This window comes from Petaurus breviceps, unplaced genomic scaffold (genome assembly GCF_028583685.1).
Source record: "Petaurus breviceps papuanus isolate PSGF00001 unplaced genomic scaffold, PetGlider_PUasm1.0 551, whole genome shotgun sequence".
NCBI classification, from domain to species: domain Eukaryota; kingdom Metazoa; phylum Chordata; class Mammalia; order Diprotodontia; family Petauridae; genus Petaurus; species Petaurus breviceps.
Window position 1 is genome coordinate 9,368,962 of NW_027186372.1, and position 16,319 is coordinate 9,385,280.

At 43.6% G+C, this 16,319-nt stretch overlaps 1 protein-coding gene across 1 annotated transcript in view; it reads right to left on the reverse strand.

Annotated features, from left to right (window-relative positions):
• Positions 1 to 9,598: 9,598 nt before the first annotated feature.
• The window catches only part of RANBP17 (RAN binding protein 17), a 350,044-nt gene continuing 343,323 nt past the window's right edge, over positions 9,599 to 16,319 (reverse strand). The window contains exons 26-28 of the mRNA XM_069102382.1: positions 14,879 to 14,977; positions 11,113 to 11,240; positions 9,599 to 10,000 (exon numbers count right to left, since the gene is read on the reverse strand). Coding sequence (XP_068958483.1) covers positions 9,904 to 10,000; positions 11,113 to 11,240; positions 14,879 to 14,977 — 324 coding nt within the window. The 3' untranslated portion in view covers positions 9,599 to 9,903. The remainder of the gene's footprint in view (positions 10,001 to 11,112; positions 11,241 to 14,878; positions 14,978 to 16,319) is intronic.

Sequence of the window (16,319 nt, forward strand, 5' to 3'; positions counted from 1 at the left end):
GCATGAAGAAAGAGGGAGAGAGAGAGAGAGAGAGAGGGACTGTGTGCCCGACCTGCGCGGTGCCGCGCAGTCAGTGCGCCAGGACCCGCGTGGGATGAATTCTGTCCAGAGTTTCGGCCGCAGCCCGCGCAGTGAGTTTGGAGACGCTCCCTGGCGTTGGAGCGGGACCAAAGGCGCTAACAATTCAATCAGGTCCAGACGCATTTACTTAGTCCAGGGTTATAAAGGGAAATGAAAACGGGGAAGCGAATTGTTCTTAATGGGATGTAATGGGGTTTGATCAGTACCCGAGGGCGGCGGAACCTGGTGTCTAGGGGAACAGGGGAACCCCATGGCTTGGGAGGCGTGGTACCTCAGAGGGGCCGAAGATATGGGGACCCTGGGTGGCCCAGGCAAAAAACGAAATCAAGGATTAGGGCCCCAAGTGTACTGAGTGGCTATTAGAAGTGGGCTCCTGGAGCCCCTGGCAGGAAGGCAGGAGGCTCCTTATGTGCCCAAGTGCCCCCCAGTCTCGGTTACCACGGGTTCAAGGTGGGACCCCATCCAGGCCCCGACTTCGTCTCTGCTTCGGCCCGATTTCACTTAGAAGCTCAGGATTTCCCAAGTCCAGTTTTCCTCGCCTGGGTGTCACCAGGAGCCTAAACCCGAGGTCCTCTTTCCAGGGGCAAAAGTCCAGAGACCAGGGCTTCCAGGGTCTCGCGTGAAGACCCGGGGCTGAGTTGGGACTTGGGATGGGGGAGAATGGTTGAGAATCCCAAGGCCCTAGGCAGAACGGGACACCGAGGGGTCCAGCTCGAGGAACCGGGGCACAGCGAGAATAGCGGCGACCGTGATAAGTCCCGTGGACCAGAGTAACCCTCCCGACACCCCCTCCCGTCCCATCTCTTCCCAAGGGACTAGAGGGAGGCGGGGACACCGCTTTGTTAGAGGAAATTGCAGGTTGATCTGCATAATGGGCCGGGCGCCCGGGGCCATCTCTTTATTGCAGACGAGCCTAGCGATCAATCCTAGGGGCGAGTGACCCCCCTCACTTTCCTCCTTTTCTGCCTGCCTGACCTTGGGGGCCGCCCCAAGTGGCGAGGGAAGGGGAAAGGAGGACCTGGTCCGATAGATGGGGGGACCTGCGGCCCGGTGCCCTGTTAGGCTCTCTTGAGGCGTGCCTGCATCAGGTCTGGGAGGAGGGCGTGAGGGTCTACCTTTAGCAAGCCTCAAGTCTGTGGGAGGGAGGAGACTTGTCACCATAGTAACAGGAGGTATAGCAGGTAGGCGTGTGTGGGGGGAGGGGGAGGGGGCGGGGGACCTGTATCTTCCTTACCACCCCTCTGCTTCTCTAGTTGAAGGTCCCACCACAAGGTTGCTTTCAGTTTTCAGCTGGGTCAAGGCTGAAAATTAATTCAAGCAGAACTTATTAAGCGACTACTATGTGCCGAGCACAGTGTTGGGCGCACAGTTTACAAGGACAACAGTAAATGAGAACACAAGTTCATATTATTCAGAGCTGGAAGGGACTTTTGAGTTCAAAGGCCTTGCTTTTGAGGGGGACACAAAAGCAGCTTTAAAAAAAATAACTTTTAATGCAGAGGATAATTCGTCTGTCTTCCTTTTAGTCACAGCTCCTAGGGAACAGACCATTCCTCCTACTTAAGTTTGGAAGGCAAGATAGGAAGTCTCTGTATCTCTTGCTCTGGGCCCTGCACATTCCCCAGGCCCCTTCCTTCCTTCCTGCCTCCACCTGCCTCCTCCCAGGTGTCAGAGTTTAGACAATATGCCCATTCCCCAAATGTCTGCAGGAAACAGGCCCAACGTCAACCTTTGCCCTTCTTGCCTGCCCCCCTCCCTTCATGCCAGAGAGAAGGGCATTTAGATTTGTTTATGAAATAGTATTTTTGTCCCTCTGTCTGATTTCTTTTAGGCACAATTACAAGGGAGGCTGAAATGCATGCCATCTGTGCTCAGGTCTTCTAGCTATGGGAAATGGGGGCAGGGGGAGAAAAGCAACCTCTCCAGCTCATTTAGAGACCTGAACACTGTGTGTATGTGGGGGAGGGTAGTGGTGGTGAGGGAAGACATCTGGTTGGCACAATGACTCCATTTGCCCTTTGCTGTCACTCCAGACATCTATACACTGGGAATCCTGGTGAGTGCAGGAGTGTATGTATATACATACAAACATGCATCAATGTATCTATACACCCTTGTATGTATGCATATGTGATACACACACATGCATGCACAGAGGCATGCAAAAGCACACTCCTCTCTTCATTTTTTTGGGCTGCACGGACATGCTGAATGGGCATCAAATGCTAGGGTCACTGAGCCATCTAGTTTCCCCCAGTGTTCAGGAGGCTAGCTGAGCTGGACAGGCTGCTTTTCTCCCCAGCCTCCTGAGCACAGAGGAGCATCTCAGCTCCCTGTAGACACACATGCATGTACATATATATGAAAATGTATATACAGGGTGCTTATCTGTTTATATACATGTGTGCACACACATTATACACACATATGCATATATGTATATATACATATTTATGTGTATATGTATATATGCAGGATGTCTAGGGGAACTGAGCACAGTGCGGCCAATGTACTACTATGCTTCTTCCTTTCTGAACTTTTTTTTTTTTGGAGGGCAGTTGGGGTTAAGTAACTTGCCCAAGGTTACATGGCTAGTTTGTGTGTGTGTGTGTGTGTGTGTGTGTGTGTGTGTGTGTGTGTGTGTGTGTGTTAAGTGTCTGAGGCCGGAACTGAACTTGGGTCCTCCTGACTTCGGGGCCGGAGGCTTACTCACTGCGCCACCTAGCTGCCCCATCCTTTCTGAACTTTCACCCTAAAATATGCCTTCCCAAGACATTTGACTTTCAAGGTGAAAGGGAGAAGAAACCAAGCCAATCCAACTTGGGTTCCTTCCTCACTTTTAGGGGCTTTGTACAACAAGGGAAGCTGGAATGAGTTTCAGGTTCTCTTGAAGCCAACATGGCCTCCCTCTTTGCCTAGTAAGTGGTCATTCTAGAAGAGGTCAGGACACCTCTATTCTTAGAATAATAGAATCCTAGAAATTTAGAACCAGAAAGAACTTAATCTGTTCCAACCCTTCATTTTCCAGATGAGGAATCTGAAGCCTGGAAAGGTTAAGTGCCAGCTAAGGACAAGGCAGTCAGTATGATGCCTGTTTCTTATTCTTAATGGAGATCTAGCAAAGCCACAAAAGTGGCTGCTGAGGGAAGGTGTGTGTGTGTGCTGCGTAAGGGGATAGGATTTTTCTCTCTTTCTCCAGAGCCTTTTTACTGTAGCATCTGTGATGAAGAGACCTCGAGAGAGAAGGGCATTTCAGACCATTTGAAAGTGCCTATTTTGAGCCTTCTGTCTTGGTTGAATTCATCTCCTGTCTGAATAGTCTTAACTCCTTTTGAACTTTTCTCCCCTCATACCTGTTCCCATAATTAAGAGCCTCAAGCTAACCAATCACCTGTCCTCTTCCCTTTCAACTCCCAGCAGCCCAGATTTTATGCCCAGTCAGTCTAGGTTTGTCCTCCCCCCCCCCCCCCCCCCCCCCCCCCCAGCTTTTCACTTTGGGCAGGCTGACATAAAACTGTCACCAGGGCTTCCTGGGAAGGCCTGTGGGAGTCTGTGGAGTAATTAAAGGCAAGTGACACATAAGTGTCTCAAAGACTGTCATTCCCTGTTGTTCCCCACATGCTATGGACCAAGTGAAGAGAGAGAGGAAGAAGAATAGGAAAAGGCAGGGATGTAAAGATTCAAAATAGTGGGCGGAGTTCGGAACTCATCCAGGAGGAATCCTATGGGATACAGTTAAAATATCCTGAGCTGTCTGGGAAACAGGGCAGTGTATATTTGGGATCACTGGTTACAGAAGTAGCCAGGCACTGAGAGGACAGTGTCCTTCTAGACCCACCTGTTCAGTCCTCACTCAGTTTTTGGGACACGTCTGGTCTTTGCCTGCCATGGCTGCCAATGGTTTTCCCAATCATGGACCAACCAACCCTGAGCTTTCTCCTTGTGTCAGCTTCCTAATCTGTAAAGTGAGGCTGGACAAAGCCTCCTGGGTATTTGATCCCTGTCACAGACAGGGGGTGGTTAGAAAGATGGGCTTTAACAGAAGGGATAGGGATGAGAAATTGTTCCTCCTAAAATGCCTGATGGACTTCAGGGAGAGACACCAGGTACAAGATGTTGAGTCCTGTGAGATGAGATTGAACATTCTTGATTCTGAGGGCTTAAGGAGAGGGAGGAAGAGGAGGGATTGCAGTGGGGGGAAGGAGCAAGAGTTGAAAGCAGGAAGCAGGAGTGGGAGGAAGAGGAAGTGAAAAGGAGGGAGGAAGGTTAACAGCAATGCCAGATGCAGGGAATAAGGTGGAAAGTAGCATTTTCAGTTGGGGTTGGGGCTAGGAATAGGAATAGTGGGTCAGGAAGGCATGAGAGACAGAGGAAAATAAAAGGAATAGGTAGGGTGGAGGAAAATGGAAAATAGACACAGGAAGAAAGCCTATATTTATAGGCCTATGCCTCTAGCAATCCAAATATGATGTGAATATTTTAAGAAGTGATAGAGCCATTACAGCTTACTGCCCCCCCCCCCCAGTCACTCTGTTCCTTTTAAGGTATAGTTTAAATGCCATCTTTGGCATGAAACCTTTTCTGATCACCCCAAATGAATGCCTTCCCAATCAAACTGCCTTAGATGTTTATGTATTTATATTTACGCAATGCATTTTTATATATCCTTTTTGTCTCCCCCATTCGAATGTAAGCTCTTTGCAAGTATAAATCGTTTCTTTCTTTGTACTTGAATCCTCAGAGCCTAGCACATTACCTGATACATAGCAGGCACTTAATTCTTGTTAGTTGATTTCTTTGGTGACTGGACTTCTTGGAGCTCTGAGGATAACACAGGTTAGTGGAGGCTTAGATGAGAAATGAGACACACCGAGGACTGACCCCTATGTCCCTCTGACCTTCATGGGGGAGGAGGGCATTTTTACTCATACTTAAATATTATCTTCAGCAAACAAATGGGGAAGACTGTTGTAATCGTTCCATTTTATAGATACGAGAAACTGGGAACAGATGGATTCATTCAGGCAGTCACTTGAAGGAGAAAGAACTATATTTTTTTATGTCTGGTTTCCTGGGCTGTGATTAAACTGGGGCTTCCTTTGCTCATTTTCTTCTTTTCTATGTCCCAACGTGGGCTATACTGAATAGAGGTCTGAGGTATAAAGGTATATATAGTGCTTTGGTTTCACCATCTGTAAAATGGGAGGGCAGAATAATACATTCCCTACAGTCCTTTCCATTTCTAATGGTTGGTGGTCTGGGTGAGCACTGAAATCAAATCTCCTCCAGCTGTCAGGGTCTCTGGGAGCACAGCAGGGCAGGAAGGGCCATCTTTAAAGCTCCTGTAACAACCATAGCGTTTGCTCCCCAGATCCATCTGCCATTTTTCCCATTTTGTGTTATACAACGTTCCTTTCCTCCTGACAGATTTTTCTACTAAATTTGACTTAGTTTCAACAGTTTTGTTGGGTAAATTACATTAAGACGGATGTTGCAGGTACCCTTTATGGTTTATTTATCGTGATACTGTTTGTATCTCACACTTATAAATAACTGATGTTATGGCTTTTGTTTGTGGAAATGTAACTTACATATTTTATTACGCTTTCTGTAAACCTCAAGAAGAATCTTGTCAAGGAAGCGCTCTTATCAGCAATCCAAACTATGGTGTGTAAAACCTACTCTAACATTACTCTAACATTATTTTTTAATATGCCAAGGAGGCATGTTATTTCTCTGTAGTTTGAAAGGTTTGCTGTCATCATAAACTTACACCTCAATAAAACATTAAAAAGTCTAAAGAATTATTTTATAAAATTCATAGCAGTGGATGAACCATTGCTGTGTGGAACCCTCATATGCAAAGCATGGCCAAGTCTTAAGCCTTTTCTGGGAGACTTCCTCACCCCCTTTCCTGGAGACTCCTCTGTGGAATCCCAAGTTTTCCATAAGCCACACCCTCAAAGTTCAGGCTAGGAAAGAATACTTCTGGTCCTACAGTGTTTTACAATTTACAAAGCTCTCTCATATGTTAACTTACTCACCACTTAGAAGTAAGAAAACTAAGTCAAAATCACAGAATATTAGAGCTGGGGCCTCAGAGATTGAGATTGAGTCCATTTTACAGATGAAGAAGCTGATGTCTAGAGGGGTCAAGTGACTAAGTAAGATAGGATACCATACTATTGCATGCTATTTTTTGTATCAGTAGAAGTCTTCAGTACCAAAACTAAGACCAATGTGGAAATTTCAGTGGTACCAGAAGAAATTTTTAGAAGCCTATGTGTGAGGGCAGCTTGCCATGTTCTTCAAATCACAAGCAACAAGGAGCCCTGATATTTCTCCTTCTTCCTGTAGAAACTTCCTACCTAGTAACATTTCTCATACCGAAGGACCCAGGAAGTCTGACCCACTGTTTCCTGTCCTATTCTCCCCATGAACTCGGACCCTAAGCCAGGGTCCTGCCAAATAGGCATGCTATTCAGACTCTGCTTTGGATTTTCAAGGAGGCGGTCAATTTTTAGATGTTGGTTTGTTCAGCTTTTCAGAACTCACTTGAGAGGCTATCACCAGGAAGTTTTTGTTTCCCCCCATAATTTGAGCAAGAATTTCTCTCCTAAGAATGGAGAACAATTCTCCTGGAAGCTTGTAATGGGATCCTCACTCTTCATTGACATTCTGAACTCTACTGTGGGCACTTCCTGAGGAAGGAAAAGAGAGCAGAGAGGCTGGGATATTTAAAAAGCACATTAAAGCCCATGTAAACAGATTAAAACAAGGCATGAAGCTCTGGGGCTCTAACAATCTTACCAGAGTTAGCTTTGTCATTAGACAGTGTTGACTTTTGAGGAAGAAGCTGGAAGCCCTGGGAGGCATTCTTCAATTTTGTGTCATCCATTTCTAGCCTGAAAGGAGCCATATATACCTATATTTTAACCATTTAATGCTAACTGAGGTGGAGGCCCTTGCTACAGTTTATGAAAAGCTACTTTTCTTTTTTTTTAATTTCTTTTTTTTTTGGGGGGGGGGAGTGGGGAAGGGGAAAAGCAAGGCACTTGGAGTTAAGTGACTTGTCCAGGGTCACACAGTTAGTAAGTGTGTCAAGTATCTGAGGCCGCATTTGAACTCAGGTCCTCCTGATTCCAGGGTCGGTGCTCTACCTAGCTGCTCCAAAAAGCTACTTTTCTTATAAAGTATTTCTAGACACTGTCCTAAGGTTCCTGGGAACTGGCATTGTGTGTGCATGATTTTACAGTGTGAATGGGTGTGCATCACTCCAAGACATGCTGGAGTGATTTCATGTGGATTTTTTTTTTTGGCAGCAGTGTGTATTATCTTGGTTTATGTGCATATTTTTTCACTTGTATTGTTCTTTGATGGGTAGGAATTTTTTCAGTGGGTTACTGAAGCAGTATGCAATAGGGTATAATGGAAAAAGAGAGCATCTGGATTTGAATTCTCATTCCGGTTCTAACTAGCTGAGTTCTAACCTTTGAGTCTTAATTTCTTCTTTTGTAAGATAGGGATAACAGTATTTTTATTATCCACCCCACTAGGCTGTTGTGAGGACTGAAAATGCTTTGAAGAGTTTTGAAAATATTAAAAGTGCTGTGTAATGTGTGTTATGACTTTTCTATCATATGTGGGTGTAATCTCAGTTTCTTACCCAAGTGTGAGAATGAGCTCACAATAGGTGCTATTAGTAACTCGTCTCCACATAGTCTTGACTAATAACTAGCATTTACATATCACTAAGGCTTGCAAAACACTTTAAAGTATTACCTTTTCATCCTCACAATCACCCTGGGAGGTAGGTGCTATTAACACCATCTTAATTTTTTACATGTAAGGAAACTCAGATAGATAAAGGTGAAGTGACTTGCCTAGGGCTACACAGTTGCTAAGTTTCTGTGTCAGGATTTGAACTCAGGTCTTCCAGACTTCTCTTATAGTGCTTAAACCACAGTACCAGGGAGCTACCTCTAGCTAGGGAAGCATCTTGCTCTGGTCAGGGATTATTTCCACTATCAATTTTTAAGATCAAGCCAACTTCACCTTTGTTAACTGGTCTGGGATTGCTGGGGTAGGTGGGATGGTGATGTTTGGCTCATGTGAATCTCTTCAGGGTGATAAAACTGAGGGCACCTTATCATTTTCATCTGAACACTTTAATATAAAATTAAGATGCTTTTCCAGTTTTATAATAAACATGCTGCCATAAATAGGACTATGACTTCAAGGAGATGTTTTATGGGCAAGAGTTCATGTGAACAAAAGCCCCAGAAAGCCCCTTTGAAGCAACTGATGTTTTACAAAGTTCTTCATTCACTTTATCAGCGCCAATCACCTTGTTGCTTTCAACAAAAATCAAATGTGACTCCTTTACAAACTGGGGTGTTTCTCATCCCTTAATTACCAATAAAATAGAACCCTCTGTGTGCTTTTCTCTGTTCCCATGTGCTTACATCAGCAGAATGTGGATTTTGAGAGTTATTGAAACGATTATGCCATTGTATGCTGTCTGTTGCAAATACTGAAATATTCAGAAAGGTTTAAAGAAATACCATTTGGTAAGAAATAATTCCAACATCAGTCTGCATAGTTATGTTTTGTTTGAAGACAGCGAGAGGCTGTTTTTTGTTTTGTTTTATTAAGGGGATAAATATATTATTAAGCTGGACCATGAACAGGATGATAATAAGGTACAAAATAAGGTGGGAGCTCCCTCCCTTGATTTAATATAATTTGTGGAGCACATGTGGAAAACGCATGCTTCTTGAGTTTCCTGAATTTTGACTAAACCATTGATCTGCATTTCCTTTCTCTTGGAAAAGTAATTGGAGTGGTCATGTAATAGAAACAGATTGTTCTTTACCTACTACAAGTTTCCATCCTTTTAAGTCTTGAACTTTAACCCCCACCAGTACACACTGTCTTTGGCACCAACAAAGCCCATGGCAGGCCCATGAGCTTGCCAGGATGGATATGCTGCATTTTCTATTTTAGACATACCCTTTCACGATCACTTAAAGCTATTTGGGAGCAAAAGGGCTTGTGCTTGGCAGTGCCCGGTGCTTCTTGGGCTAGCCATCTCATTCTTTCTGAAGAAATGTTCTTGCATGTAGCAACTGCATGGCTTAATTCTTCTAGACTGAACCATTTCAAATTTATGCTAGTGAAAAGAAAACATCGTTTGTAAGTCATTTAATTGTATTACTGTCTCTCTGCTTTATCAGATGCCACTGTGTAGGAGAGCTCTGTGAGCAATCCCATGGGTGACCTCAGAGAGCTCCCAGCCTTGTTCTAAGTGCCCTTATCTCAGCGTCTCTAACATTTAATGTTCTATATTCATAGAAAAATAATGAACTTTATTAATTTAACAAGTTCAAATGGCATTTGTCTCAATCTCTGCTCTTCTGTTTTAGTTAATGTAGCCCATGTTGAAGGCTGAATCCCTAATTTTTCTGCTAAAAATACTTGTGAATTCTCTGATTTCATAATCATTAACGAATACACATTTTGGAGCAAACCTGGGTTTATTTTGTTCTTTGGTTAAGTATCGTTTTTATACCATTTTACAGCAGTACAAGAACAAATAGAAAGGTTGAAAACATTTCTTCCTTTTTTTTTAAAGCAAAGACTATGATTTTACATTGTTCTCACGCTTATAAATTCTTACAATTAGGCCAGAATTATAAAAATGCAGATATTGTTTAAAAAAAAATAATTTCCACTGGGCCAGCCAACATCAGCATACTGAGGCCCAAACCTTCCAGAGTCTATTCAAAAACATTATTCTTCATGGGAGTCGCTGAAATTGGGTCAGCTCATCATGTCCAAACTGCCCGCTTCTATGCTTCCATCACTGCGCAGGGCTTCAGCCATATCTCTTCTGAAGACTGACAGATTTTGAGTGAACCTATAAGAAAAAAGGTGAGGCATGATGAAAGGGTGAGCTTGTTTGCCTTTCTGTAGTGAGTCAGAGTTCTTCAGAACCATGGACAGATCCATGCCTCCAAACGTTACTATCTGACTGACCTAAAAGTAGAACCCCTTTCATTTTCATAAGAAGGAGACAGCTGATCCTGGGCTGCAGGGGTATATAAGCCTGGCTGTCAACATTAACACATTATCTACCATTGCATTCTTTTGGAGGGCTGCTTCTGTTTAATAGTTTTGTTCAGGGAGGTCATCTGGCCATGCCATTTTCCCCTTTATGGGCACCCTTACATCAGCTGTCCTATTCTCCTTATTCTGCTCCAAATTTAAAGAACTGGTCTAGGGGCACAATTTTCCAGGCCACCAGTAGGTCATATTTTCTATGGGCCATATCAGAGGCACCCAAATAGCCTCAAACCCAGGCTCAGGTGATTATGTGTTTGACTTGATGGAGACTCTTTCCCCCATGAAACAAGTGTGCAAGGGAAAATGTCTGCCAGGATGCACATACCTTAGTTCTGCATCACAATTTTAATTCTCAAAATATCAGATAGTGATTATTTAGTTGACAGACTTGAGCCATTCTTGTGGGGGAACTGTATCTTACCCTTAAGAATAAAGATTGATTTTTTTTTAAAGTATCCTTTCCTTGTGCATCATTTACACTGGTGATCAATGCAGGCCTCTTTGCTTAAAATTGTGGGAGCAATTCAGGACTATTATTTGTGGTAAAGGACAATCCTAAAATGCAACATCATTGTGTTAAATATGAGGCAATTTCTTCCCACTATACCATGCTGAAAGTTACAGGGGAACAAGAAGAGTCCATGTAACATGTTCTGGTTGACGGGCCATGGGCAATTCATTTCACTTCTTGGTAACTCAGTTTCCTTAACTGTCAAAAGGTTATGATAATACTTGTACTACCTATTTCGCAGGGCTGTTGTGAGAAAAGCATTTTGTAAACCCTAAGATGTTTCAGACATGATTTCTCAAAGGTAGCAGGTAAATGGCTCCAGAAGTTCCTATCCAACTAGCTGCCTAGTAGGAGAAAGACATTGTAAGCAGCTGTGCTTTTTGGGAAATATTTACCTGTCTCTGTTCTTTATCAGCAGATTCTGTTCCACGCCTTCCATCAGGCTCCTGAAACACTGGGCCAGGACTTCATGTTTGCCAATGGGCTGGCTTTTTATCAGATTCTCCCTCAATTCACTGAAGTACTATTAGGAAGCAAGCATTTTAGAAGAAAAACCATAGAGCTCAGAATCCAGTTCTGGGTCCCTCACAAGCCTACTACGTGTAGTGATGGAGGTGGGCTCCCTCCCAGCCTCCCATGACTTCCTCAGGTGACTCGGGGCTTTATTTTTGGTTGCATTTGCATCAGTGCCTGGCTAGTGAGCACTTCCATGCCTGCCTCCCAGAGAAGGCTTATCCTAGGCAGAGCTGTACTTCAAGTCTTAGGGGGAAACTTGAAAGAAATGGAGACCTTCTTAACTGCAGATTAAACTTACCAGCAGCCATCCAACCTCTCTTCAGTGTCATGCCATGACTGCTCAGGAGGATGGTGTTCACCATTCCTCCCTGGGAGTCCCAGGGTTTTGTTCCATGATGTGGAGGGAAGGGTACTAGACTGAAGGTCAGAAGCCAGAGTGTGAATCCCCTTCCTAATTTTTGTGACCACAGGTAAGTCAACTCAAGTCTGAGACTTAAGTTTCCTAACATTTCTAGGAAGGAGATACTTATAGTCTCTAGCTCAGTGGTGTTGTGAACAAAATGTTTTGTAAATTTTAACATAATACATACATATTGTTATTGTTGTTATTCTTATCTGAAGGTATTCTTTTTTCTTCATCAGACCACACATTAGTAGAGGGTGGCAGGGACTTTTCTAGGCTGAGAGAGTTTTCTCAAATGTTTTAGTTTGGGATTAATTCTGGTATGGACAGAAAGTGAGCATTGTGTAGTGGAAACAGAACCATATGCAGAGTCAGAAGACCTGAGTTCATGCCTAACTCTGCTACTTACTATACTGGGCACATGACTTAATGTCTTTGGACCTTTATTTTCTCATTTAAAACAAGGGCGTCAGAAGAGATGATCTAGTCCATCTAGGAGATAAATTCCATCTCTACAGCCTAGGAAATAGTTGAGCTGCAGAAAGCAGGGTTGTTGGGCCCTGGCACCTGGAGGTGCCACATGATCCCTAATGTCAGTTTTCTTTTTCAGGTGAATCCCTCTCCCAAACCACTCTAGACCAGAGGTGTCAAACCTGCGGCCCACAACACACCCAGATTGGAAGCAGATTAAAATTTAATGCGAAATATTTAAGAACATAAATGAAAATACAATAAAACATAGATGATATTACATTTTAAAACCAAGTCCATATGTAGCCCAGAGAGATATTTGTGTATGGATTAGTGGTACACATTTCTATGTAAGTTTGACACCACTGCTCTGGACCACATTTTGCAATCACTGTTTATGTCTTGTCAGAAAGGATGGCACGTGGTTTGTGGTGGTGGTAGAGGGAGAAGGTAGAGAGATCAGGTGTTGAGGACAAAGAGGAAGAAGATGGTCATTCTTGTTCATTTCTGAGAGATCTTTTTGCGACACTAAGTGAAATATTTGACACTCTCGGCCTATGGACAAATAACGATACCTCCTCTGTCTCTGTTGGGGTCTGTTGGCTTTTACATAAACACAAACCTTTATACTAAACACAGCTCCTAATCATTGGAAACAGTCTAATTTTAGCATAAAGGTAACATTCCACCAGGTATGTGTTCATTCTTTTGAGCCCAAATGGCATGATATTTAATTTCCATCATACACTAAAGCAGCTCACATCAAAAATACACATAATTAATATGTAGTCAGACTAATACTTAAATACGATATATCAGAGACATTACACTTAAACTACAGTGTCTTCCTGAACAAGATTGGGAATGCACAAAACTACTTATTTTTCTCTTTTATAAGGATGCAGTGACTCACACCAAATAGAAAATTATTAGTTTCTCATCCCAAACCATGAAATATTGCCTCCATCAGTAAAGTATAATATTGTGATGTCATAAGCTTTTTCTAAACACTGAATTTGCCCTTATTCCCTCTCAATCATTTTAAAAGAACTGCTCTCTTTTATAGAGCTTGGATTTAAATCACAATAACACTGAGGGAAGATGAATGACAGTGCTATTGGATGTGGCTAAAATTGGATACTTCAGCACAGGTGAATGATGAGACAGCTCTTCTCTTTTTGATATATTTTCTTCTTCTATTAGTTTCTTTCCATGGCTGGGATTTCAGTTTGAATTTTAATGTATGCGGCTGCCTCTAATCTCAATGTCTTCTTTCCCCAGTACTATCTTATTGTATAGACAATTCATTCTCCATAGCAGTAATATACTGCTGCCAGTGATGGCCTGAGAGACAAAACCATCATCAGCAGGAAGCACAGGGTGGTCAGCTCCCTTCAGTAGCCACATATCCTGGTCCCCCCGCCCCCATCCCACCTCAAATCCCCTGAATACCAGACCCTTTTCTTGCAGAGGAATATCAGTAGCTTCTATGGGGGTTTGACATAGACTCTTCAAACACAGAAGATTCCACTGGGGACTGAGGGAAAGTGGCAAGTGTTTGCTTTAGATGTGGACTGGGAAATTTTGAGCTTGGGATGGCCCAAGATCAAGAGGTACTGGACATCAAAAAATGGGCCCATGGGCTAGAGGCCCCGGTTTTGTTCTTTAGTCTGGCTATAAGAGCTGCCCGGGACCTTCTAGGGCAATGGGAAGAATTAAAAAAATGTTCTGTGTTAATGATTCATTTCAATAACCTTTAGTTTAAACCAGCAACAAAGACTGGCAGGGAATAAAAGACCCATTCTGCTTCTCATACCTAATCAAGGACTTAGGGAGAGGTACAGTACATGGGCCCTGGGAACTGAGAGATGGCTCAACAGGCCAGTTCTGTCAGCACTAAGTCTCAGTGTCCTCTGTAAAATGAAGACAATACTGTGCTGCCAGCTTACAGGGCTGCTGTGAGGAAAGTGTTCTGTGTACCTGGAAGCACTAGAGAAATGTACTGTTATCTGTAAGACTGGCCTCAGGAAGAAAGAGGACTCTGTATCTGAATTGGCAATGACCTTAGACTGCTGAAGCCTGTAGCGAGCTGCCCGGAGCAAAATAATTCACATTCCTTGAAAGGAGTAGACAGAAAAAGGTAACTCGTTGATTCCTTTTTTTTTTGCTTTTTGGAGGGCAATTGTGGTTAAGTAACTTCCTCAAGGTCACACAGCTAGTTGTGTGTGTGTGTGTGTGTGTGTGAGTGAGAGATAAGTGTCTGAAGCTGGATCCGAAGTCAGGTCCTCCAGACTCCAGGGTTAGCACTCTACTCACTGTGCCACCTAGCCACCCCTCACTTGTTGATTCCTTGCATCCTATGTGGGGCTGATCGTAGGGCTGCAAACTTTAGTGTCTCTTTAGCCAAAGGACACTGAAGCCAGTTAAGGAGGACCAGCAGTGCTTTAAGGAGGGTGAAGTTCTTTCCTTTATAACCACCCAGTGAAGGCAGAAGTACTATTGACCTCAATATTGTATGGAGGAGGAACATGAGACCCAGAGATGTGAAATGACTTCCCCACAACTGAGTGTGGGAGATAGGAGCTGCCCCCAGATCTCCCAGTTACAACATTCTTTTGGCCACACCCTATCACCTCTGCAGGAGAAGCTGATGACCACACATCCACCCACCCACAATGCTAGTGTGGCCCAGGACTGCTTTGCTCCTCCCCTCCCCCACCCAGTGCCTATTCCTGAGGTCAGCACCCTCATCACTCATCTATGACATTTACCTTCTCATTGAGTAGTATAAGGCCCAGCAGAGGCCTTGACACAGACCACTGGTTCCGACAGTCCTCAAAAATGATGGTGTTCATGAGGATGGACATCATCTGAAAGAATGTGATGTGCACAGAGTTGGTACTGTTGGCTTGGGATCTTCCCAGATCACAGTTTCTTAGGTGCCCCCTCATCTGCTTCTGACAACACCCATGACAGCCTCTTTTGGAAAATAGCTCAAACCTTGTAAGCCTGTACACTCCAAAGAGAAGCAGTTTCAGAACTGTATTTAAAAACACTTAGTAGTATCTAAAGAGGATCAATGGGCATTGATGAGACTACAAAGAACTGACTTTCATGTTATTCAGCCAAAGAAGAATTAGGGGAATAAGCCAACAGTATCTACTTTTCAATCAGGAAAACTAAATGATGGGGACAGTAAATTCCTTCCCATAAAACCCAGAAAAGGCAGAAGCATTAGAGAGGAGAGGACTCAGGTAGGTTCTGGAAGTCTTTGTCTGAGCTCACATAGAATTCTCCATAGCAGAGAAACAAGCAAGACCTAAGACCATGTGTTGGATGCTTCACAGACCCCATTTGGGCATTGGACTCTCAAGGGCAGAAGAGGAAATTTCAATCCTTGCCTTTCCTGCCCTTCTTTGTGACTGAAGAATCAGGCACACAGAAACAGGATAGTCAACCTCTGTTTGTTTTGGCTGCTAAGCCTGCTTCCTGTTAGTCTCACTGGGTCATACTAGGATATTTCCATATATACATCCACCCCAATCCCTGGGGCTGCTTCTCAGACCCTACTCCTTACCCTCTCTAGTCTTGGTGCTTACCCAACTTTACCTTCTCTCCTCCCCATCCCTCCCTCCCCTCAGTCCACAAAGGGGGAGAGGCTGTAGGTGGTGGAAGGATGTATCCAACCACTTTCCTAGGATTTCATATCCCCTTTGTCCTAAGTTTGAGTTGTCATTTCCCTTATGAAAGCAGTTCAAGCTTTGGCTATTGGCAGCTGGGGTCTTATGTTTTCTGATTTCCATGTGTGATTTCAGGTCAATTATTTAACTTCCACGTGTCTTAGTTTTAGTATTTGTAAAGTATGGATAAGAATAAATACTTCCAGGGATGTTGTAAGAAACCAGTGGGATAACACATGGGAAAGTGCTGTGAAAAGTGCAAGATTTCAAGTCATAGTAATAAGGTAACTTCTAGCTTTAAAATTTTGTGTCTCCCTCCCTAATAAGGCATCTGTGATGTCATCGGCACAGATACACCTTCCATGGGCATAGGTAATAACTCCTCATTCTCGCTTACAAACGTTTTATACAGACATCCTCCGTGGGGAGCTACCCATTATAATATAACAAGGCTGGTAATTTAGGAAATCTTTAATACCGGTTGGTATCTATCTATCTATCTATCTATCTATCTATCTATCTATCTATCTAT